The sequence below is a fragment of the Schistocerca piceifrons genome, chromosome 9, assembly GCF_021461385.2.
Source record: "Schistocerca piceifrons isolate TAMUIC-IGC-003096 chromosome 9, iqSchPice1.1, whole genome shotgun sequence".
Lineage (NCBI taxonomy): Eukaryota > Metazoa > Arthropoda > Insecta > Orthoptera > Acrididae > Schistocerca > Schistocerca piceifrons.
Window position 1 is genome coordinate 154,721,512 of NC_060146.1, and position 26,926 is coordinate 154,748,437.

At 39.4% G+C, this 26,926-nt stretch overlaps 1 protein-coding gene across 6 annotated transcripts in view; it reads left to right on the forward strand.

Annotated features, from left to right (window-relative positions):
• LOC124717077 (zinc finger protein 813-like) overlaps positions 1-26,926 on the forward strand; it is a 118,713-nt gene that overhangs the window by 79,922 nt on the left and 11,865 nt on the right. For 4 of the 6 annotated variants that reach the window (XM_047243761.1, XM_047243762.1, XM_047243763.1 and 1 more), the window contains exons 5-6: positions 706-807; positions 8,107-8,156. In XM_047243761.1, the coding sequence (XP_047099717.1) occupies positions 706-807; positions 8,107-8,156 (152 nt within the window). Of the gene's footprint in view, positions 1-705; positions 808-8,106; positions 8,157-19,582; positions 19,705-19,810; positions 19,949-23,354; positions 23,410-26,656; positions 26,843-26,926 lie in introns of those variants that run through there. The other 2 variants (XM_047243766.1, XM_047243765.1) reach the window with 2 other exon arrangements.

A 26,926-nucleotide genomic window follows, 5' to 3' on the forward strand; every position in this document is an offset into this window, starting at 1 on the left:
ATAAATAATCTTTTATTGTGACTGGTAGCAGAAATTTTGTCTACACCCTATAAAGGAATAGTCACGGAGTTCAACAGCATCCACTATGGATAAAATTCAATTATTTCTTTATTTCTGACTGAGAAACCAAATCCAATTTCCGTAGATCTTGTGTCAGAATTGCCTTAATAGTGATATTTTTCAAAAAAGTGCTTCACGCCCTATTGCACCCTCTTAGGGTTGGAATTTTGAAAAATCTCCTTGTAAACAATGCCTATATTATAAGATCCATACTTTGTCTAAGTTTCTGTCCTTAGCAGTTTGGGCTGGGCAATGATTTTTTAGTCAGTCAGCACATCAAATGGTGATAGGAGAAAGCAGACATCACATTTAAGGAAATATGCAAGTTCTCAGTGCCGTTGGCTTCTTTTATGGGAGAAGCATTGAAGGGGAAGGAACAGGAATGAAAGAAAGGGACTGGCAAGGTTTAGAAAATGGGAAGACTAAAAGTCGCTCAGAACCCCAGATCAGGGGAGGATTACCACATTGGATGAGAAGGAAAGAAATCAGAAATGCTTTTCTTGTTGTAGCCAGCCTACATTTTATATTCAGCCTGCATTATTTCCTGATCTAATTCCCTCGGGGTCACCCGATAGAATTATAGTGCATTGTATTACTTTTGCTTTACTATCTTGTCTTATGAGGCATTTTTCAAAACTGTTCCAGGCATGTTCACCTTCAGATGATTGTCTCGGGCCTAGAACACTCAATACTAGAAAGACAGAGGATGACAAAGATGAGGAGGCAATGAGTGAGGATGATTTTGTGGTGAGTTGTCTGGCCTGATGTGTTGTTGACTGCCATGTAAAAGTCAAGTAGTGCCATGTAGAATGTTAGATTTGCTTGTTGTGAACCTTTAGGCTAAGATAGTCTAGTGGGAAGGAACTTTTAGTAACAAATAGGTGCACCACCCAATGCCATATACTCCTTATGTAGAAGTATACACTGTGTTTTAAAAAATAAATTTCCATATTCTTACAGTAGATAGTACCATCTATACTAGAAAGGAAAGGTCCTATAAAGCTATGTCTGGAAACAAATGCTTGTTAAGTATGAGCCATTTTACTTGTTCCTGGAGCAGTCAGTACTCGGTGGTCCAGGCTTTCCCCCTTTTGATGTTCATTGCTCATTTCTTATTGGTTTAGTCTGTCTGTTTGCTTAAAGGGCAGCTTCCAGATTGGCTCTTTTCAATTTGCTTCATACTTGTGTAAGGTTTGAAGCTCATTGCCCAGAAATGTTTCCCAAAGCAGTACTGAAATAACTCAATAAAATCATTTTTAAAGACTAGAAAATTTGTGAATGCTGTTAAGCACAAAACACCTATAATTGATTATCATAATCAGTGCATAGTGTATAAGTCTGGAAATTGTGGAGTTCCTGGCTCAAATCTTGCTAGCAAATACTTTTTAACTTTTAAATAAATTCTTCACTTATTACCAAATAGAAATGTAATTATGAAGTATTAAATAACACTTTTAATAAAAACTAACATGTAATTACATTTAACTACTGGTCTTCTGAAAATAAGTTAAATTTTACACAGACATGCAAAATGCCTTATTCTTAAATGGAAAAAAGCTATTGTATACTTCAACAATACTTTTCAGCCTCTATAAATATAAAAGCTTTTTATTTTCTATGTGATGTTTTCATTTTTTGAACAAAATTGCAATTACTTATTAATACTAGCTTTTTCTTGCAGTTAGTAATTTAAAATAAAAACGTAGTTTTATTAAAAAATTATGATTCAGTGTTTGTTTATAAGTATTTCTACTTAAATTTAAATAAAAGTAAAAAAAATTAAAAATAATAATATTTGAACCACCAACTGTACAGTTATAGTAATTTGCACTATGTGCTTGACTGTTGATGACTGAATTAAAACATCACAAATGATTTTTACTTAAATTCAGAAAGCCTCTAATTTTTAAAGATTTTTTTAGTTTATTTGAGAATTGTGGCATACTACTACAGGAAATTAATGCACTGGCACTGAGCTATAAAGCCTGTAGGTATGAACACAATCAAAGAAAATATGACCATTAGGTCCACTTGTCAGTGCTCTGATTGTAATGCCGTTGTCAGGCAGTGGTACTTACACTTGCCTTCTAAATTAGTCCATTGACATCAGCATAAGATTAATGATCCTGTGAAGTGTGAACAGTGTAAACACTGAAATAGAACCAACCCTATTATTCAATGTGAGAAATGGCAGACATTGTGTTCTGCAATGGTTTGTCTTATTGTGTTAACCAACAGGTGCATTTTGTGTACGTCGGGTGACATTTTTGATACCACATTGTATCTGAAGAAATGTGTGGCAGGTTCTTTGAGTGACTTCCCGACATGCGATCATTTTCAGTAAGGATAAGGAATTGCTGTAGTCTCCTCTCAGTTTACACACCAGATTTGGAGGAGCAAATGTTTTGATTAGGAGAAAATGATGCCGAGGCAAGTGTGTGTACAATTGAAACCATGCTCTTGCATGGTCAGTTTTGCATGAATGTCCTGTGCAAGCTCTCAGGCCTCAAGACCACCACGCCAGGCCACAGTTCACAGCTTGCATTTTATATATGGATGAGAAGAGAATCACTTTCATTGAGATGATAAATTGCCACATTAATCGTGTGTGGGCATCTGCAAATCTTTGAGTGATTGTAGAAGCAAGGTACCAGGTTCACTTTAGTATCAGTGTATGGGGAGGAATTGTTAGTGACAGATACTTTACCAGACAAATTAACAGGTGCTGTTTATTACAAATTTGTGTGTGATCGATTACCTCTGCTGTTGGAGAAGCTGTTATCTTGCGGATAAGTATTAACTTACTGTTTCGCAGCTGAATTTTTGCTACCGGTATTTGTGTTGCAAAACATGTTTCAAATAGTGGTAAATGGCATCTTCACTGGTCTACAATGGTGATAAAAAAGAGAATTGTTTGCATAACTGTATTTTCTTTCGAGATACATAGGAAAGGAAGATAATAAAAGACAAATAGGCAGCTTTGAGAGAAGTAGTAATGAAGGCAGAAGATGGTTGACTAGGTACAAAGCCAAGTCGCAGTAGAGATCTCCGGATAACACAGGAGAAAAAGAAATTGGGGAAAGAGAAAAATATAAAGATGCAGCATATGAAACAGGTGAAAGGGATTACACGTGTCTAAAACATGAGATTGACAGAAAGTGCAAGCGATTAAGCAAGAATAGCTAAATGAAAGACTGTAAAAATTTACATATCTACAGCAAAGATAGATGCAGCATATAGGAAATTAAAGAGATCTCTGCAGAAAATGGAAGTTCATACAAGGGAACTGAGGGCAGTATTATAGAAAGAGAAGAAGAAGTAGATGAAGTGGAGATGGGAGATATGGATATTGCAGTAACATTATGATGGAACATTGCAAGACCTAAGTGGAAACAAGACCCCTGGAGTAGACAACATTCCCTAGTATTATTGAGAACCTTTGAAAGCCCTGCATGACAAAACTATTCCACCTTCTTTGCAACATATACGAGATAGGTGAGAAGTGTGTGATAGTTCAAATTCCAAAGAAGGCAGTGGTTGACAGGTGTGAATATTACCAGACTATCAGTTTAATCAATCTAAGTTGTGAAATACTGATACAAATTATTTACGGAAGATTGGAAAAACTGGTGGAACCCGACCTCAGGGATGATCAGTTTGGGTTCAAGAGAAGTATAGAAACACACAAATGGGTACTAACCCTAAGACCTATCTTAGAAGATAGATTAAAGAAAGGCAAAGCTATAAAGGGCATCAAATTAAAAAAGAGACCGATAGAAATAATGTAAGTAAACTGTTTATTATTTCGAGAGTAATCACTATAACTTAATACGAGGGTCATTTTAAAGTCAGAGCTGACAGCTCATTTTGTGCACGCATCGTGTCACATGACAGCCATTCCCAGTCAGCCATTCTTGGCCAGTCTCTCACTATGCTGCCAATACGTTTCACATTTCTGCCAGTGTTAGTTGCATGGTTAAACTGCTTCCTTTGTCACCATGTCAATCAGTAATCCTGCCGAATGTGAAGTGTGCTTGGTTATTCAGTTTTTAAATGCAAAACAAATCCGTCCTGCTGAAATTCACTAGCAGCTGATTGAAGTTTATGGCGCTGGTGGAAATGTGTATAAATGGTGTAGGTGTTTAATGAGGGAAGAAAAATGTTCATAGTGAGGATTGCTCTGGACGGCCCACTGTTATGAATAAAGACTTGACACAAAAAGTTGATGAGGTAGTCCACCAGAACAGACAGCTTCACTATTGACAAACTGCATCAGACATATCAACAAATTTCAAGATTAGTAGTGTATCACACTGTTACTGACAAATTTCACTACAAACAAATGTGTGCAAGATGGGTGCCGAAAATGTCAACAGAAGAACACACAACAAAGCGAATGGAACATTCTTTGTCCACTTTGGAGTGCTGTGACAAGGATGGTGATGCATTCTTGAGTCACATTGCGGCTGATGATCCAACATGAAAAGCAATTGGAACATGATGACATGCTGAAAGTAACTGGCACTAACTGGTCTCATGGTTAGGTTGCAGAGTTCTTTAATGCTGGGGTCCGAAAGCTGGTCCACGACCTGAGAAGTGTTAAAATTTTCAAGGTGACTATGTTAAAAATTGAAAAATTTGCATATCGTAGTTTATGAAACAATTTACATTTGTAAATAAATTTTCTCTTACTCCATTACAAATCGGTTCTTACATTAAAAATAACCCTTTTACATTTATCCTATTGTGAGACAAGATGGTCAGTGCCTTCGTGAAAAAATTTTTGCACTTGCGTACAGAACCATGAGTGAACCAAGGCATGCATCTCATCATCTGAAGAAAATTGAAGGCCATGAATGTCTTTCTTCAGGACTTCAAAAATATGGAAATTGCATGTGGAGAGATCAGGACTGTGTAAAGGATGTCGTGTGTTATGGCTTTCCAGCGGAGCTTGTGCAGTGTAGTCAAAACAAGCTGTGAAACATGTGGTCATGCCAGGAAGCCTTTACACATCCTCCACACAGTATTGATATCTCCGCATACATTCCCATATTTTTGGAGCCCTGAAGTAAGACATTTGTGGCCACTGATTTGCTTTGGACAAAGAGGACACCTGGGTACAATCGTTGTTTCCTAGGCAACAAAAAACATTTTTCCATAAATTCCATCTTGTCTCACAATGGGATAAATGTATTAACAGTTAAGGTGGTTACTTTAGAAATAATAAACAATTTTCTTGCGTTTCTTTTCCATCTGTCTTGTTTTCATTTGACTGCCACTTATACATTTATAGCATTTGTAGATTTTACAGAAAACTTTGTCCAATGTTGAGTGGAATACACCCTTTGAAAATTCAGAAGCTGGCATGGATAAAATACAGCGTATGAAAGGTTATTTACAATTTACATAGAGACCAAACAACAGTTATAAGTATTGAAGGACGTGGGAAGGGAGCATAGTGGAGAGGGAGTGAGATAGGGTTGCTACCTAACTCTAGCAAAGAAAACCGAGGAGATATTTGGAAAGGGAATTAGAGTTAACGGAGAAGAATTAAAAACTATGAGATTTGTCACACTCACACTGTAATTCTTTCACATACACCAAAGGACCTGGAAGTAGAGTTGAACAGAATGGATAGTGTGTTGAGAAGAGGTTGTCTGATGAACAACAACAGTAAGACAGAGGCAATGGAATGTAGTTGAATTAAATCAGGTGATGATGAGGGAATTAGATTAAGAAATTACACATTGATGAGTTTTGGTGTTTGGGCCACAAAAAACTGACAATGGCAAAAGTAATGAGGAGAAGATATAAAACGGAGACGCCATGCCGAGACAAAATTTTCTGTAAAAGTGGAATTTGTTAATGTCTACAAGTGTTAAGAAGTCTTATCTGAAGTTATTGGTCTGGAGTGCAATATTGTATGAATGTGAAACTTGTATTATAAGCAGTTCAAGCAGGAACAGAATAGAAGCTAAATGTGGTGCTACAGAAAAAATCTGAAGATTAGATAGGTAGATTGAGTAACTGATGAAGAGCTACTGACTCAAAACATGGGTAAAAGAAATTTATGACTCGACTTGGCTAAGAACAGGAATCGGTTGATAGGGCACATCATGAGGCATCAAGGAATCGTCACTTTGGTTAATGGAGGGAAGTGTGTTGGAGGGGGGGGGGGGGTGTAAGAATTGTAGGAGGAGACCAAGGGATAAATACAGAAAGCAGATTGAGAAGGATGGAGGTTGCACTAGTTATTCAGAGATGAAGCAGCTTGCACTGAGTACACAAGTATATATTTGTGTGGATTCTGGGCAGTTAACTAATTCTTTGGCATACCTGGCAAGTTCCTTAGACTTTTCTTGATTCTCTAGATCCAGTAGATCCAATCACCCATTTTCTTTCTTGTAGCAGAGACTTTATGGTTGATATCCTATGAAGTTCTCACAGAAATTTCATGTGCTGCTTTTTTCAAAGTCTCTCTTCATTTCAACTATCTGCCTGTTTTCGTATTTTCTTTTGCCTTTCTGATTAATTTCACAGTACCTTCCATCACTATCAATAATGTTTTGTAGTTGTTTCCTGTCTTATTGCCAGTCCAGTTGTTGTAAGCATACTGTCGAAATTGAAGTGCATATTCACATTCTTCATTCCATGAAGGGTGCATTTTCCTTTTCTGTAGAGGAATTGAAGTATGTGTGGTTTTTATCAGTTTTCTTATGAGTGATTGCCAATTGTTTGACTGCTTTTTCTCTATTTCTTCCGTAAGAAGTGGATAGATTCTACTAATTTCAAATTTGGGGATCTATGTCTTCTTTTTCGTGAACCTCTGAGGCTTTAAATATAGTTGTATTCTTGTCAGTTAATAGTCTATATTTGCACTGTTTCTGACATGGACATTCATAATTTCTCTATGGTTTCAGTAAGAGACTGCTACATGGTCAATTTGGAATTTAGCGATAAGTGTGTTCAGTGATCTCCAGGTCACGTGTTTTGATGGTTTCTTTTTGAAGGGTTTTGATACAATTTGAAGGTTGAATATCGTACATATTTCAACTAATCTTTGTGCATTTTGGTTGATCCATTTATGTGCTGGGAATTTTCCGGTTGTTTTCCTGTGCTTTCTTCTTTTGCCTAGCTGAGCTTTGATATCACTTAGTAAGATTCTGACCTGATTTTGTGGAATTTTAGATATTGTTTCTAGTAACATTTCCCATGCTTTGTCTACCTTTTCACTATTGGTTCTATTTTCAACATAGATTGGTATGTATTCACTGATTAACGTGTTTTATTTCCATACTTCAGAGTTATTGTCATTAGTCTATTTTACAGGCATTAAGTTTGTTGTGTAGGTGAGTGTGTCTTTCTCGACTGCAAAAGTGGCCCATAAAAATGGTGTGTTTTTCAGTATTCAATTATCTGCTTTACTTTTGAAAAGTCTGTGGTTCCCAAAATCCATTGGCCAGTCAGTCTTGTTTCTTAGAGTGCCAGTATTTGTATTTTTTTTCCATTTAGGGTTTGTTCTAGTTCATGCAACAATCCTACTCATAAGTCTATTTGTATTTAGTGTGCTGAAAAAGATTTTGGTGTTTGTTTGAAGTTGGCTAGTGGATTCTGGACTCACTGTGTTTGTGTGTCAGTCCAAATGCTCCAGGATCCAAAGCTCTGGTTGTGGTATTCTTGACAGTAGTGGATACGTCACCACTGTTGTAAAAGTCTGTTTGCTGCCACTCCTCATAATACTTGATGATCCCAAGTATGGGATCGAAGTCCAGTTTTTAGGGCTGTATTGTTAGTTCCAGAATAAGAAAACCACCCATACCTCTGGTGATCAGACACTGACCACTTTGCCGCTTGCTATAAGTTGGTCATGAGTGTTTTCGCAGTATGTCTCTTCTGCCTGTAGACTAGTTCGCTTCCTCTCTGCTCTTACAAGGCATCACATATATATCACTGTATATTACTGTTGTTCTTGATGATGATGATATTATTATTATTATTATTATTATTATTATCATTATCATTATAGATGCTTAATCCTTGTTTCAGGTGGTCAAGCATGAAGTGGAATCAGTAGGTAGTGACAGCGAACAAGAAAGGTAATGTGCAGTTGTTTGTGTCTTTTCTTTTTCATTTTGTGCATGGGTTGTTTCGGAGCTTCATGTTTGATGAAATGGTCCACCAGAATGTAAGGCTAGACATATACTGATGAGTCAAAACATTATGGCCACTGCCCACTGGGAGGTTGAATGCCTCCTGATGGTGTTGTTTGCATGATGCAGTAAGGAAAGAATGTAAGCAGAAGAGAGATGAATGGGCAGTCATTGTAGAAAAGATACAGGCCGCAAATGCGTAAATCCACAGGTATAAGCAGTTTTGACAAAGGGCACATTGTTGTGGCATTGCGGCTGGAAACGAGAATCTCTGAAATGGCATAATTGATCATCTGTTGGCAAAATGCTGCTGTGAGCACTATGAAAAGTGGTTGAAGGATATGAAATAACAAGTAGACCCAATGATATTGGACAACCACATCTCATCACAAAACATAGAGGTCGGAGGTTCCCCCACTGTGTAATCCAGGATAGGCAGCAATCTGTGGACAACAGAGTACAATTTTGTTGCAGGCACAATTCTGTTGCAGGTACAAGTCTGTTGCAGGTGCAAGTGTTTTGGAGCACACCGTTCAAAGGTCATTGTTGGACATGGAGCTTCACATCACATGACCCCTGTGTGTTTGTGTGTTGACCCAACAACATTGTCATTTATGATTGCAGTGGGCACAGTATCGCTGAGTTTCCACCATGGATCAATAGAAATGTCACCTGTCAAATGAATCGCATTTCTTGTCACACCAGATCGATAGTTTGGTCCTTAAATGCCGTCATCCAGGCGAATGGCTGCACAAAACATGCACCACACAACAGATACAGGCTGGTGAAGGCAGAATTATGGTATGGGGTACACTAAGCTGGGCTTCCACGAGATCTGTAGTGGTAATTGAAAGTATCATGATAGCAGTGAATGATGTGAACATTATTGCAGACCACATGTCTCACTTCATGCTTGAAATCTGCCCCTGTGGTCATGACATCTTTCTGCAGGGTAACTGTTCGTGTTGCAAGATCAGTTTGAGGGGCATTGTAGTGAATTCACATTGATGTCTTGGCCAGCAAAAGTTCCTGATCTGTACACACTGGAACACGTATGGGGTGCCAGCTTCTTGTCCATTAACCGCCATCCTGTAATACTGTGGGAATTGCTTGACCTGTGCATAGACATCTGGTGCCACATACTTCTGGAATCATATCAAGGACTTGTAGAATCCATGCATTGTAGAATCCCTATTGTACTGTGTTTCAAAGGTGGAACAACACACTATTATTAAACAGGTGGTCATAACATTTTGGCTCGTGGAATACTGAATGCTAGAGACTAGTTCCAATAATGTTCACACTCGTGATCTGCTGTGACCTGCTCAGCCGTGTAATCCTGTACCATCGGAAGCATGCAGCATGTCCATTTCAAAATTAGTCACACAAACTTCTGCTAAAACTTTGAATCTTCATGAAGATCCTGAGGAGCAGATGTTGGACTCTGCATCTGTTGAAGGTACACAGTTGACACTGTTGTAGAGTGGCCTCACTGTGAGGAGAAACATCATCAGTTCTTTTTGACTATCCGAATTACATTCATGGGAGGATCTAGATCCATTATGTGGCTGGAAAAGGATGAATGCTTCTTTTTCTTGGGTGCCTTGGTTCACCATAAAACCAGCAGCACCCTGGGACACAGTGCTCCTGCATTTAGTAATACAGATCTTTACCATATAGCAGAAAGTTTTCATCTTCTAGTGCAGACTCCATTACACTTGAACACAGTGCACATTTGATTTGATTACTGGTGAGGGCTGTCTACAGGAAGAACTCGAATACCTCAAAAAAAGTCAGTGAAGATAGTGCCTGTCCACTGTGGAAGATCCACAAGGCTTTGCAATTAAAACGGAAGGTCAATGTCTCACCTCAAGAGGCTGAAGAGGAAAGGCTGATGTCCGCGGCCTTTCTATTGGTCACAGGGAATCTGTCTTCTAAAATAGTTTGTATCCTCTCTAAACATAGTCAAGCCTATTTTTTCTGGCAATACCAAAGATAGCCACACTACTTGGCTCTGTGAAGGAGGACTGGATTCTACAGAAGGCTGGCATATATAAAATTCTCTTTTGTATTTGTGACTTACTTTATGTATAGTTCAAGAATGAAGTCTGCCGTGCACTGTACTGAGCAAGCTATGCAGTGGAGCAAGAACATGCTGATTTCAACATCTGTTTCATCCTTCTGGGATTCATTTTTCAGGGAAGATATTGAAATAAATTTGATGAGTGAGTTAAGTTATTGTGATGATGATTTTAATTTTGACAAAGTGTGGAATCTGGCATTGGGAGTAATTAACTCTTGTTGACAATGGTACTGTACTCGAGTTGACCAGAATTGTGAAACAACATCCTTCACTACCGTATCATGGTAGCAAATGTGTCTGCCACCCATGTCGTATTTCTTCCACATTGATCGCCATGTACTCATTCGTACTTGGCTCGCCTCATCACTATGTAAGTTAGGTAGGTGCAATTTACCATCTGTCTCTCTGGTTTGCCCGGAAGATCACTGAATTTGTGGCTGTCAGCCCTTCTTTTAACTATAATCTATTGTAGAGTCTTTGAGGAGGAGGAGGAGGAAATTAGTGTTTAATGTCCTGTCAACAACGAGGTCATTAGAGATGGAGCACAAGCTCGGATTAGGGAAGGATTGGTAAGGAAATCAGCATTTGCCAGAAGTGATCTAGGGAAATCATGGAAAATCTAAATCAGGATGGCTGGACACAGGATTCAACCTTCGTCCTCCTGAATGCGAGTCCAGTGTGACCCCTGCACCACCTCACTCGGTAGGGCCTTTGAACAAGAAACTGCATCTAGTACCTGGAAGAAAGCACAAACCGCATCCATTTACAAGAAGGATAGTGGAAGTGAGCCACAAAACTACCGTTCAATATCCTTGACATCAGTTTGTTATAGACTCTTAGCACATGTTCTGATGTTAAACATAATTATCTTGAACAGAATGTCCTCCTCCATGCCATCTAACATACGAGGGCGGTTCAGAAAGTAACCTCCGATTGGTCACAGTGCGGGTTGTGGGGGGAGTAGCGACGCCATCTGTGCATTCACGCACTCAACAGGTCAGTCGGCATCAAGCCGTGGTCGAGTGAACGTCGTACCTGCGCTAGTTTAGTTTTTGTGGCAGTTTGAAATGCGTGCTGCAATAGAAAACCCCGCCAAATGTGAAGTGCGTGCTGTCATAAGGTTTTTTACAGCCAAAGGATATTCTGCAGCAGCTATTCATCGTGAGCTTTGTGCCGTGTACGGAGTGAAGGAGTTGTCCGTGAATGGGTACGTTTATTTAAAAGTGGACGAGAAAACGTTCATGATGAAGAGAGGAGTGGTAGACCATCATTGGTGACTGACGAACTCGTTCAGACAGTTGATGCAAAAGTTCGTGAAAATCGACGTTTCTCAATGTCGGAGTTGTCTACTGGTTTTCCACAGCTTTCTAAGACTCTCTTGTACGAGATAGTGACAGCAAGATTGGGTTACCGTAAGTTCTGTGCACGATGGGTGCCCAAAATTCTTACCGACCACCACAAAACTCAAAGAATGGCCTCTGCATTAGACTTTCTGTCACGTTATGAGGACGAAGGAGAGCCATTGTTAAACAGAATCGTGACCGGTGACGAAACCTGGATTAAGTACGTGAACCCTGAGACAAAAGAACAATCAAAGATGTGGGCACATTCAAATTCGCCTACCAAACCAAGAAAAGCCTCGCAAGATTTTTCTGCCAGAAAACTGATGGCAACGGTGTTTTGGGATGCCAAAGGGGTGTTGTTGGTTGAATTCATGGAACGTGGTACGACCATTAATCAAGACGTGTACTGTGAAACAATAAAAAAGTTACGACGGGCTATACAGAACAAACGCCGTGGTATGCTGACTTACGGTATCGTTTTTTTGCACAATAACGCCCGTCCTCACTCTGCTAGCAGAACAACGGCCCTTCTTGAGTCCTTCAAGTGGGACGTTATCAACCATCCACCTTACAGCCCAGACCTGGCGCCAAGTGATTATCACCTCTTCATGCATTTGAAGAAATGGCTCGGGTCACAGCGGTTTGATGACGACGAAGAGCTCAAAGATGCGGTCACAGGCTGGCTCCAGGCACAAGCGGGTGATTTTTATGCAGAAGGAATTTCAAAGCTTGTGAAGAGATACGATAAGTGCCTCAATCGCTATGGAGACTATGTAGAAAAATAGTGCGAAGATGTAGTTGTAAGATGTATATATTAAAATATTTTTATTTAACTTGGTGTATTTTTTTAAATCAACCGGAGGTTACTTTCTGAACGGCCCTCGTAGATTCCGAAAACATTAATTGTGTGAAACCTAAATTGTATATTTCTCATATGGTATACTGAAAGCCTTGGATCGAGGCAGTCAGCCACATGAGATAGTTCTAGATTTCCAAAAAGCATTTGACTTGGTACCTCATCTACATACATCGTGAAAGTATTATCATATGGGGTAAGGAATGAAATTTGTGTGAATTGATGGTTTTTTTGATAGGGAGGATACAGCAGGTTATCAGATGGGGAGTCATCGACAGATGTAGAAGTAGTCTGACCAGAATTCAAGGAGGAAAAACGCATACACTAGTCCAGAATGAGATTTTCACTCTGCAGCGGAGTGTGCGCTGATATGAAACTTCCTGGCAGATTAAAACTGTGTGCCCGACCAAGACTCGAACTCGGGACCTTTGCCTTTCGCGGGCAAGTGCTCTACCAACTGAGCTACCAAAGCACGGCTCATGCCCTGTACTCACATACACTAGTGTTTATACACAACTTCATTACTTTGCGTACTCCTTACCTTTATTGACAGTCGTTGTGATATTTTGAAATTGATAATAGGCCTATGATGAGGGTGCAGCAGCTGAAAAACTGATAGCAAGAATGGCATTTGTGAATTAGAAAGGAACATGGGGGTACATTACACATAAATAAAATTCATTACCCGTAAATAAAATTCTTTTCTTCACAAATAAAAGAAATCAATATACGGTTTTTTTATTGTAATATCCTGGGTATATTTTCTGCAACATTTAGTCACTTATTATATACTTAAGTACAATTTTTAATCCTAAAAAAATCTGTAATATTACTACTCAGTAATTAGATAGACACAAATTATATATTTCACACTAAAATTTAAGATTTCGTTTGACTGTAGACTGTTAGGGCAAATGTGCTTATGAGCCAAACAATATTTGATAAGCATTGCTAAAACACACCACATCTCTCACACTCTTCACCAAATTAACTTCCATATGGCTGCAATCCTGTTAGGAGAAATGGTGTGAGTGATGCTCCGTTATACCTCCTTTGGCTTTGGTTTTACTTGCATTGAGTACCATAAAGTGAAAGGTCGGCAAGTTAGGGGCAGGGGTAGGTAATACCTGTGTTTCTTTGATACATATCCCTTACTCTTTCATTAGCCTTTTTTATGTTTATTCCAGTCTGTCTTCCTCTATAATTTTTACCCTCTACAGCTCCATCTAGTACCATGGAAGTTATCCCTTGATGTCTTAACTGATGTCCTGCCATCCTGCCCCTTCTTCTTGTCACTGTTTCCCACATATTCCATTCCTCGTCCATTCTGTGGAGAACCTCCTCATTCCTTACCTGATTTTCAACATTTTTCATTCCTTACCTGATTTTCAAACTCATTAGCCTGTTCTTTCCATTAAGCAAATCCTGTAATTATTGTTCACTTTCACTGAGGGTAGCAATGTCATCAGCGAATCTTATCATTGATATCCTTTCACCTGAATTTTAATTCCACCCCTGAACTTTTCTTTTATTTCTGTGATTGCTTCCTCGATGTATAGATTGAACAGTAGGGGTGAGAGACTACATCCTTGTCTTACACTCTTTTTAATCCGAGCACTTCGTATTTGGTCTTCCACTCTTATTGTTCCTCTTGGTTCTCATATGCATTGTATATTCCTCATCTTTCCCTGTAGCTTACCCCTATTTTTCTCAGAATTTCGAACATCTTGCACCATTTTACAGTGTGAAACACTTTCTTCAGGTCAACAGATCCTATGAATCTGTCTTGATTTTTCTTTAGTCTTGCTTGCATTGTCAACCACCTTTCTTGTGCCTTTACCTTTCCTAAAGCCAAAATGATCCTCGTCTAACATATCCTCAATATTCTTTTCCATTTTTCTGTATGTTATTCTTTCACATTGCTAAATGTGCCCAGGACATTTCTTAGTGCTGCAATAAGAGCATTTTTCATTTTGGTTTAATATCTATGCATTGTACATCTAACAATTCTGTTGATATAAATAATGGGATGATGGCAGCATGAGGAAACTTTTGATATCAAATTCATATGCAAATTAATTAAATTGACCAATTAATTACCACCCCTTCCCCAGATGACATGTTGTGTTTTCTCCAACCGGCACATGGGGCCCCGGCCGCTATCGCTCCCAACCCTCCCTCCTTCCCATCCCCCTCCACCTCTTTCTCCACCACCTCCTCCCCCACGTACCCTATCAGTGAGAATTTCGAATTTTGGTGGGAATTTAGAATTTTGGTTGGTATTTCATTATCCCAGGATGGTCTGATGTCCCACTACACCTTCCACTCAGGAACTGTCAGAAAATTAACAATGGCAGTGAGCTTTCCAGGACTTGAACTCTGATACTTCTGGATGGAATGCCAAAGTGAATCCCCCAAACACATGGAAACTGTCCAGATGTAGGAGAGGAAGGTTAGGTTAGTGTACATTATTTACTTCGGTTGGGTAAAGATCGGTCTTAACTATGTAATGAATCATAAGAACACTCCTAATTACACAACTATATGCGTAATGTTACACAAGGAGTGCCTAAAATTGCAATACAGCTCAAAAATTGAAGATACCATACAACTGGTGTTATCCTGCTGGGAAAAAATTTCGCAGTAGCACTCGAAACTAGTGGCAGACATACTCTGACTCTGTCCTTCACCTAGAAGTTGGTGGGGAAAAGGCCGGAGTGGAAGATACTACCTTTATTTTTTGGCGGGAAATATCTTCAACTGACGAGATGATGGTCTTGGGCAGAAAGGAGTTTATTAAGTGTATTACCTGTAAACATGCAGCTGAGAACTGTATGTATTGCTGTTTGATGTCAGAGTTCCCTACAGATGCCTTGCGCTGCATTGCTTGACAATCACCCTGCAGCTCAGGTAATTGGAATTCAGTAAAGTCAACACTCTACCACAACTGATAGGAAATGCTTCATTGTTCAAATTACACACTGAAATAGTCGTGGGGGGGGGAGTCATAATGCGACACATATACTGTGGCCTAAGGAAAATCGTTGTCCCAATGATTGAACTTAAAAGCCACTCATCCCTCTCCTCACCATGGGTGGGGCTACAGCCTTTTTCAAATCGCCAGCTGCTACCACTTCTGTGTGGCACCTATGTTGACCTCCCCATCCTCATCCGTCCTCGGTGTGCGCATGGCTGCATGGTCCTACCAGCCACTCTGTTTTAACGATACCAGCATACACAAAAGGCCATAATGACCACTGAACAAAGCAAGATAAATGACGGCCACCCTGAGAGCAAATTGTTTGTATAAAATGCAGCCACGCTGCACAGCCCCCAGCTGCCTTGGGTGACGACACACTCAGCCTGTCTCCCACCCACAATTGCATGGCAATCTGCGCAGAGAACACTTTCATTTAATGTCAACATACCTCCTATAAGTGATCATCTATTAAGAAAAAGAAAACACAATCCTGACAATAATAAATGCCATCTTTCCACGAAATAGGTGCAGTCCATTTTGTTTTACTTTTATTAACAAAAACTGAGTAGTTTCTACATTCAACTGAAGGATACAATTTGCATCTCCCTCTCCCCCTGCACCCCATTATTTTGCAACATCCAATGAAGTGGAAAAAAACTACAGAAATGTCGCCAATTACAGATTACGAACTGCAGAGGTCGGGCTACACATCTGCAACACATCTCCACCCTGCATAAAATCGGAAAAAAGGGAAAGATACTACTACTTTTTAGCTGCAAAAGCTACCAATCACTGCAGAATGTCCTCGTTATTTTGGAACCACCATCAGAGTAAAGAAAAAGAGAGAATTTAAACTCTGAAGAAAAAAGTCTATGTTAAGCAATTTATTATATATAAAAAAAACAAAGATGAGGTGACTTACCGGACAAAAGCGCTGGCAGGTCGATAGACACACAAACAAACACAAACATACACACAAAATTCAAGCTTTCGCAACAAACTGTTGCCTCATCAGGAAAGAGGGAAGGAGAGGGGAAGACGAAAGGAAGTGGGTTTTAAAGGAGAGGGTAAGGAGTCATTCCAATCCCGGGAGCGGAAAGACTTACCTTAGGGGGAAAAAAGGACAGGTATACACTTGCACACACGCACATATCCATCCACACATACAGACACAAGCAGACATATTTAAATATGTCTGCTTGTGTCTGTATGTGTGGATGGATATGTGCGTGTGTGCAAGTGTATACCTGTCCTTTTTTCCCCCTAAGGTAAGTCTTTCCGCTCCCGGGATTGGAATGACTCCTTACCCTCTCCTTTAAAACCCACTTCCTTTCGTCTTCCCCTCTCCTTCCCTCTTTCCTGATGAGGCAACAGTTTGTTGCGAAAGCTTGAATTTTGTGTGTATGTTTGTGTTTGTTTGTGTGTCTATCGACCTGCCAGCGCTTTTGTTCGGTAAGTCACCTCATCTTTGTTTTTTTTATATATAATTTTTCCCACGTGGAATGTTTCCTTCCATTATATTAAGCAATTTATTTCCGCTTAACGGACAAATTACATACCTTGAGAGCATCCCTCTCATTCAAATCAGTGTCTGTAAGTAAATTGTTATGCACGGGTGTATTACAAACATTTCACACACGTAAACTAATATTGCAGAATGCAACCTTTCATGCCATTTGCTTGCAGCTTTGTAAAACACAATCATTTTACATTCAGCAACAACAAAAAACTGTAATTCAAGAGGACAGTGTTGTTTTGTACAGTATGACAGGTCCCATTTGACCAATGTGATGCTATATCGCACTTGTGTTTACAAAACAAATCGTGAGATTCTGTCTTGTACTAGAGCCTCCTAAAGTCACCTAGCAGAGAACCGTACAAGATTCCTCCAATACTTCGTAAGCAAATACCGTATGCGTGATGAAATCTGACACTTTTTGGTCCATAACTCACATCTGCCGAGCTGTGTGTAAAGTTTCTGTCATCAGGCAGAAAATCATTAGCAATAGCAACAGATTCTTGTGTTGTAGTTTTGTAAGCAATTTGGTCATTCCAGAACAGCCTGTTTGACATAATTTTACTAACATGTCAGGAATAACACTATCATTTCTAGGTTCCACAATGAGCTGTAATTCAAGTTGTGTCTTCTTTATAATTAGAGGTTATGAAATATGAAATAACATGAGACTTGCGATAACACCTTTTTTTAAACAGGCAATCGTGATGATAATACTAAAAGCAGTCATGATTCCATAAGAACAGATACAGGCGATTTCTATTACTTAGCAAAATCGTTGTACTTTGAGAGCATTCTTCATGTTCAGATTACAAATTGTTATGCATTAGGTCATTACATTCATTTCAGACATATGAAATACTGATACAGATCAGTATCTACACAGTCATTTATTACATTCAAGAGCACTCATCACATTATTTGTAACATCAAGAATAGATAAAAACCTGTGAACTATCTGCATCCAAACTTCAGCCTGTCATATCTCTCCTTGTAATAAAAGCTACTATAAGACTTTACCAAGTTTTTCTCTTCTGATATATCGAAAAACAAATACCATGTGCGTGTTGATGTTGAGCTTATTACGTATACACGTATTGCTCCATTGGAGAAGGTGACCAGTGGTCGAAGTTGTTTGCACACAGACCTGAGTAAAGTTTTGTCGCCTGCACTGGAGGAAGGCCGTATCCAACAGACTACCAATCACAACAGAGAGTTCCTGTGTTGTTCTTTCATGAGCAGTGTAATACATTGTTTTTCAGCTGTAACACCTCCAAGCAGTGTATGACTACAGCTTTGTACTCCACCGTACATTTCGTTTTTCTACTATAACTTCGACGTCTGTGTCAGGTGATCACATTTTGATCCATTGGCTCTCACAGAAAGCTGAGCATCATGTGGTGTAAACTGTACTGCTCCCTCAACACACAGGATGGTAAGACACAGAGGCTATGTTTCTTATTCACAAAAATTTAGAAGACATTGTAACTTATGGAAACTGGAAGAATTTGCAGCATTGTGGACTGTTTCCAAACAGCCATCTGACAGTGGTGACCTTTACAGTTAACCTCATCGGTCACAGTGACGGGGTAGCGGATGTCTAGTGTTCCACCAAGACTTTCTCAAACTAGTGTTCTGAAACACAAGTGTCGGGGCACTACGTGATATGGAACCAAACGAAATGTGCACTGCATTTCCAGGTGCTGTAACTACCGTACCACAGAAACTATCTCTCAACCAGAGCAGCATAACTGGGATTCAAATCAGGCGAATTTGATGGCTGAGGACTGTTCACCAAATGATGGGCTGGCAGTAGACGCAGAGAGAAGCGAATGCATTTCCCTGTCTTAGTTAATGATCAGCACGGGTGCCCGCATTACACCCACCACTTGGCTGTGTGGGGGAGCAGCAGAATGATGACTATTTGTTCTGGTCAGCTGTGAAGAATCACAGGTGGACACCTCTACCATAACCTGACACCAAACAAACAATGTTTTCCTTGAGCAAAGCATTGGGCTCATTGTTGGTGGACTAGACCAGCTATGAGCTGATTGTTTCTTATTTGGCTACTCCATGTGTGAAAGTGATGCTTCTCCCTGTGGTCAATAGTTGGCGGGGCCCCGTGTGTTCTATACATATTTTCAACACTAGAGGAAATTCAGCACTGAAACATTTGAGACTCCTGTGTGTAGAAGTATATAAGTAAGCAGATTACGTAACTTGTGAATTATACAATTTCCACTGTTCATCAACACTATTCTTAATGCTTCTGTAAATTACAGGCATTCTGATTGAGTGAATTAACTTGTTATGGAGTGCTTGTCAGTTAAAAGTAGCTCTAATGCTGAGTTAAGTAGGAGCAATTGCAGCAGCCCCTAACTGCAGATTCTCGCTCTACATGTTGGCATCCCGATTGCACGCTTCTCATTTCATTGAATTCAATGTACGCATTGTCTTTTAGTATTATCATTTCAGATTTGGTGAATAAGGTCTGTTGTACTGCTACAGGATATAAGTCCATTTGATGTATTCTGGCAGACGAAACACTCCCACATGCAGCTAGTCATGTAATTTCAAGGCACCTCGTCCAATAGGGATGTATTCAACCTACCCCAACCAACCGGCCATCCATGGCGCTCTCTCTCATCAATAACCACCACGATTCAGTCAGTGATTGGCGTTATCATTGAGCTTATGATGAGCCCCAGGATTTGCTGTAAGTCCCTCTTTCTCCTTAATTATTATCAATTCCATGTGTTTATTCATCCGCATACGTATGTAGTCCAAAAGACTGTGATAGTGATTCTTTCATCTTGTTACAGCCCAATTTGAAGAAGAGGTGAAACCCCCTCCCCGCACTTTTGTGTGTATGGTTGTAGCTGAGGAGGAGGAGGAGGAGGAGGAGGAGGATGGGGATGGGGATGTAATCTCCACAGCAGACATTGTGGAATTCAATGTAGGTAAGTAACCTAGTTGTGGCATCTGCAGTCACCTGATAGATAATTACAAATAAATAACATGTAGCAGTGTAACTTTGTGTGTTTTCGTTGCTATCTGTGGGGTAGCTCCTATATCAGGCAGAGGAGGAAGAAGTGGAAATGGAGGGAGACATGATTGATGGTGAGCTCATTTTTATTTTTTATTAGTTGTCAATCTTCTGACAGGTTTGATGAATTTGTCTCCTGTGCCAACCTCTTCATCTCAGAGTAGCACTTGGAACAAATGTCCTCAATTATTTGCTGCATGTATTCCATTCTCTGTCTTCCTCTACAGTTTTTGCCCTCTACAACTTCCTCTAGTACTATGGAAGTCATTCACTGATGTCTTCATAGGTGTCCTATCAGCCTATCCCTTCTCATTGTCAGTGTTTTCCACATACTCCTTTCCTCCCTAGGCTTCTGCTACTTCTCATTACTTTCATCTTCCTTCAATTTACTCTCAATCCATATTCTGTACTCATTAGACTGTTCATTCCATTTAGCAAGTAATGTAATTTTTTTTTACTTTCAATAAGGATAGCAATATCACTAGTGAATCGTATCAGTGATATCCTTTCACCTTGAATTTTAATTCCACCTCTGAACTTTTCTTTTATTTCCATCATTGCTTCTTCAATGTATATATTGAACAGTAGGGGCAAAAGGCTACAGCCCTATCTTACAACCTTTTTAATATGAGCCCTTCGTGTTTGGTTGTCCACTTTTATTATTCCCTCTTGGCACTTGTACATATTGTATGTTACCCATGTCTCACTATAGCTTACCCCTATTTTTCTCAGAATTTTGGACATCTTTCACCATTTTATAGTGTTGAACACTTTTCCAGGTTGACAAATCCTATGAATGTGTGTTGATTTTACTTTAGTGATGCTTCTGTTATCAGTCACAAGGTCAGAATTGCCTCTCTGGTGATCGTCATCTAACACATCCTCAATTTTATTTTTCATTCTTCAGTATATTGTTCTTGTTAGCAACTTGGATGCATGAACTGTTAAGCAGATTGTCTGATAAAAAGGCTATTTTCCTATGTTAAAAATATGGCTCGGATTGTTGTTATTCAGAGTGACTATAAGATTCAAGTTGCTTTTACGGTCTATATTCTTACAAAATATATCTAATTTTTTTGTAATCCAAGCTTAAAAAATCATTAAATATAAAGATTATGCCACATGATAGAAAATGCTCTTTTATTGGCTGATGCTCTGGTGACATCACAAACTACGAGTAAGCTGAAGGTATGGAGTGTTACAGGAGTGTTAGTCATAGTTAGTAGCTTTTTACATACTTTTTCTGCAAATAATTTAGGTATTTAGTGCTGGAAAACGCCTTTACAACTTTTAAGTAACAATGCAAAGGAATTTTGTGAGTGCTGATAGTGGAAACCCTACAAAAATTGGTACATTTATGCTCCACTAATTACAGCGGAAATATGTACAAGGATGGATATTGTTATTTTCCCTGCACCCTGCAAAATCCTTGCATCCACTCAAAACCAAGGAATTGAAGAACTTTTGCAAATGGATCTGTATCTTATATCTAAATTGTCGACTATCAGTCATGAAATACGACCCAAAACACAATAAAAATTTTCTTGGCAAATCGTAGTACTGATTTCTGCCATACAAGATACTCAGCAGAGACAGAAATGGAGCATGGGCGCTGTGGCGCAACAGATAGTGCATGTAACTACAGATAAGGGGAACATAGGTTCCAATCCTGCAAGGGTCTTAAATTTTTGAAAGTTTACATGTAATATGAAAAGAGCATTAGCAAGAACTCGAACTCATTGTAGCAGTTGTTTCCGTGGTGGGATGTATTGTATATAGCTTTACATTAATCTTAGTCTGTGAAATGGACAGATGAGGATTGTGCAACATGCAAGTTACACAAAGGGAAGGGCTGTGCTGTTTGTGAGTGTAAACTCATGTCAGTGTCTGAAGTAGACTTAACTCCACCTTATGTAATAAGGATCCTAGCTCGACTGTACAAAGATAAAAAATTGTTTCTAATAAAGTAAAAAGTGTGTGGTCACATTAACTAGAAAATATCTTTTTAAACATGACGTTTGTAAAACAGCTATAGCAAATTTAAGCGCATGTAAATGCTAAGGAAAACACAATAATACTCTTTTTTTAATCGGTGCAGTGAAGTTTTGTAATTGTGATTTAGTTTTCATATGAAAGTACTGTCACTTTGTTTTATAAATAAATTAAAATATTGTTGCTATGTAGTTTTGAGCTGGGAACTTCTGGATATCATCTTTTAATATCCAACAGTCCACCGCACTACCAACTGAGCTACCAATAGTATTAAAGAAATGGATATCGTGATAATTTTTAATAAGAGTTTAATTTCATCTACTGACACCATCCTTCTGTGTAATTAATGTTAACTTTAGAGCACAAGACATTTTTAACTAAGTAAGAGAACTAGAGCATCAGCGTTGTGGCATTTTGCCAGTACAGTGCAACCAATTTTTATGCACCTTCTCATTCTCTGAAATACTCGGAAACAATTTTTCAAGAGTTTTTATGGGTGAATTTGTACAGCATGGTACTACATGCCATTTGTAATCCATTTTCTGAAATGTAAATTCCAAAACAAGACACCACAGTGAATTACCTTTATGATAGTAGAAGCAGCGAGCTAGCCGGTGATGTCACAGATATCGCATGACTCGAAAGGAGCATTTTAGTGGGCTTTCAAATTATTCGAATTTCATTTCCATTTTTATAAAAGAATACTGAAATTCCAGAAGGAAAAAAAACATGTTTCAAGCATAAAATGGCATAATTAACCATTTAAGATGATTTCCTAAAACAGTCAAATACCCTATTCTTGCACTTTTCAGCTCTTCCAGTCTTCAGAAGTGTGTGGGTGGTATTTTTCCGAAAGTCAGATGGTATGTCATCAGACTCGTGCATTGTACTCACTAAAGTGAATAGTCGATTTGTTGCCATTAAGTCCTCCAAAGCTCTCTTAAAATCTGATTCTAATACTGGATCCCCTATCTCTTCTAAATGAATTCCTGTTTATTCTTCTATCACATCAGACTAGTCTTCCCCCTCGTAGAGGGCTTCAGTGTACTCTTTCAACCTATCTGCTCTCTCCTCTGTATTTGACAGTGGAATCCCGGTTGCACTCTTAATGTTACCAAAACAGTATTTGATACCAAAGAATTTGATCTTGCATGCTTTCCACGTAGTTGAAAATACTGCACTCTTAATGTTACCAAAACAGTATTTGATACCAAAGAATTTGATCTTGCATGCTTTCCACGTAGTTGAAAATACTTCTAGGTATTTCGAATTGTGCAAGTTTTTCAATAAATTTAATGATTTATACATTGTTTTGATGTTATCCACAGATGAGGAGCAGAGATCGACAGCATAATTGAAGAGCTTGAGATGGAAGAGGAGATGGTAAGTGCATTACAGTGTTCATAAGCAGAGATGTTTGAGTTGCAGATGGAACTTGAATGGTCAGATTGGTACAGTGAATGTGTGTGTGATATCTCTCTCTCACTCACACACACACACACACACACACACACACACACACACACACACCACCCATGTAATTGACTGTCCACAGTGTTAGTTTGAAATTCATGTGTAAAATCTTCGCTGTCCTCCACCAGCACAATTGACAACTGACGATGCACTGCATACTTCCAGCTATCACCATCAGCACTCTGCTCTATCTGTGAAGTGATCCCAGTCCCTGTGCTCTTGACCACTTCACAAGGTGCTTAGGGAATGTTCTATGATAGTGGAATGACCACAGTTCATTACATGTGCTAGTTCTCGAGTACCCCGACACATATGACCGTAGATTAATGCGTTAAAACAATCTTCGTCAAAACTTAACGAGCCAGTAATGCTGAAAATGAGAATCCATTTTCTTACCATTCACTGTCCAGTGGCATTATCAGCATACACAGCACAAAATGTTACACAGCTGCTGTAAGTTCTCTATTGATTTGCTTTATATTAGGCTGTGATGAAAGGTCTAAAAAAAATTTCGAGGACGAAACGCTGAGCTTCACATACTAATAAGTAGTAGTATCAATTGTGTTTGACATTCGATCAAATGATTCAATGGATCTGATTTTGACAAATTAAATTTCCCTTATGACAGTGTAATGTGAATGCCATTTAATCTTTAAAGTAACTTGGATGCAAAATTACATGCATTACAGGATCTGCACTGTAAATTCGCCAAACAGCAACTATAACCCACAAATTATTTGTAATTAGTTGAGGTGATCGTTTAAATTTACCTTTCATTGCAGCAATAGAATTATTATTAACAGCATCCACATTATTGCTGTTACTTTGTCTACACAAAAGTTGTGCACCTTTAGGTCTTTGTCTTTCAGTCCACCTTGTTAGTGTTCTTCTTCAAGGCATAACCTAAAACAGGTATAGTTTCTGAATAATAAGGGAAGTCATGGCTATTCAGAGTACATGAATTGAAAATTGGGAAATTACTTCAAATTTAATGGTAAAGGAGGTAAATGAGCACAAAGTTACTTGTTGCGGGTGTCGATGATCAAACCTGGGACTCCAGATGGCCGAGCTGAAGCTGGCACCCACCATCAGGAGGCTGAGCAAGTTCAGTAGCGTCAAGGGGCAGTGATACAGTGGTATTTGGCAGCATTGCTTTATTCACATAATTTACAGTATTTCAATGGGAGCAGCATAGCGTTGTCATGCCGCCCGCAGCGTTGTCCCGTGAGTCCAGCCGGCTCAGCAACTCCTGGTATGCTGATGCTGCTGCTCCGTCATCAAAGTCGCTCATCTGGGAGTCAGCAATGCTCTGCCCGGTCGCCGCCCGCTGAGGCATCGCATCCTGCGCCGCTTAGGTGCCTGCGATTCCGGAGACTGTTACAGTCCCTGGTCCCCACCGCCCTCCGCCTCGTTTAGCATGCTCTGTCCGACCAGGCGATGAAGGTGGATGTACTGGTCACTCGTGGTCCTCAGGCCACCCCTGCTCCCAGGACAGGACCAGACTCGAACCCGCGCCCTCCTGGACGCCGTGCCGCAACTTGCCGCTAGTGGTGCTTGCCGGATGGCAACACCCACTGCCGTCTCCGGTGCTGCCGCAGCGCTGCCACGCCTCCTGCAGCGTACGCCTCGCCCAGACCCTGGTACGCCAGGTGGGAAGCAAACGTGGCCGTCCTGGACCCGCTGCAGACCGCTGTCACTGCCCTCCTTCAGGCAGACCTTGTAATCTCCAAGTACCCAGCTGCCATTCTGTCCCATCCCGCTCTAGCTCCAACCCGTCATTGTTATCCTTCAAAGCATAGTCTAAAACAACCTTGGTTTCCATGTAATAAGGGAAGATGGAAGTCGCAGATATTCAAAATGAAGAAATGAAATTTAGAAACTTACTTTAAATTTTCTTGTAACGAAAGTAAATGTGCTCAAGGTTACTCCTACAGATAAGCAATAGAAATCACAACAGCAGCATAAAACATTACTTACAGACTTCTTTACGATGATATTTTGATTTCCAGTGCTGAAACTTCATCAGCCTAACAGATGTTGCACTGTAACTGCCCTGTATGTATGTCCCAAGGTTTAGATTTCACTAAATGTTGTTACGTTCATGTGTCATTTCAGCCACAGCACCTGATCAGTGTTGGTACCAATATTAGCGAAGTGAGATATAGGAATTTCCAGTTTTCATGTAGTGGTGATTCTAATGCATCAGAGAGAAGATATTATCAGTTATGAACATGAATGCATATACGTCCTTTTATGGCTCTTAACAGCTACATACCCACACAATTTTTTTCTTTGTGCATGTCTATGGCAAGGTATGTTTAAAATTCTATAAGGTCATTGGCTCAATTGTGTAATTAATATTAAAAATCTGCACTTCAGTGTTCAGTTTCATGTATTAATATTATGATAGCCATCTAATGACTTACGGAGCCTTGATTCGATCGTTTAAACGTGTTTGGATAGTTAAACTGATACTATCCTTATTTTCCCTAAATAAAAAAACATTCTGTATGTATTCCCTACACATCTTATTGGCAATAAATTCAATCAAGTTATACATTGTTATTTCAATGTATATCAACAGTACTTGATTCCTAAATAAATCTAACAGTTATGTTAGTTCACTTGTGGCTGCAGGCAATACTTTACGCTGCTGGATCTGTCATATAAATTTTTCATGGAGATAGATAACCTTACCTGCAGTGTTATGCTTACTAATGGCATACCCAAGTTACTTTCATTTTGGTTGAGCATTCGATGTCCTGCATCAAGTTCCTGGCTTGGTGATGTACTTAATGCCTTTCAGATGTGTATTAATCACTCTTTCTTCTCATTAACATCCATGCTGTATTTCACTCAAGCAATGTCCCCTGTTTGTGCATACGCCTTGTTTTATACCACTTACATGCAGTATTTGTTAGTGCTCTTTGCAGTTATGAGTACCATTCAGATTTATCATAAAAGTTATATTGTCTAACACTCTATGACCAATTATCTGTGGTGGTATTTGCTAATACACAGAAAAGTCATGGTGGATTTCAGTACATAGCTATGCTTTGTGTGTGTGTGTGTGTGTGTGTGTGTGTGTGTGTGTGTGTGTGTGTGTGTGTGAGAGAGAGAGAGAGAGAGAACTAATTTCATTTTTATTATTTTTCAGAAGCGTTACCAGATAGTCCGGTATTACTGTCGCCGCCACTGCCGCCACCACAGGAACCACCAAGGTGGTACTTAGTGCCTGAGGATGAGGAGAATAATGTACAATGTTTGTGTGAAGTTGTAAAAATAGATTAAAAGGACAATATTTTTATAGAAAAAGCTTTTCTTTTTTTGTGACCCCTCTCCCGCATACCTAACGTCCTCTAAAACATTAGTCTGATACCACAGTGTACACCACTGCAAACCATGTGTGTTTGATCCTTTAGAAATA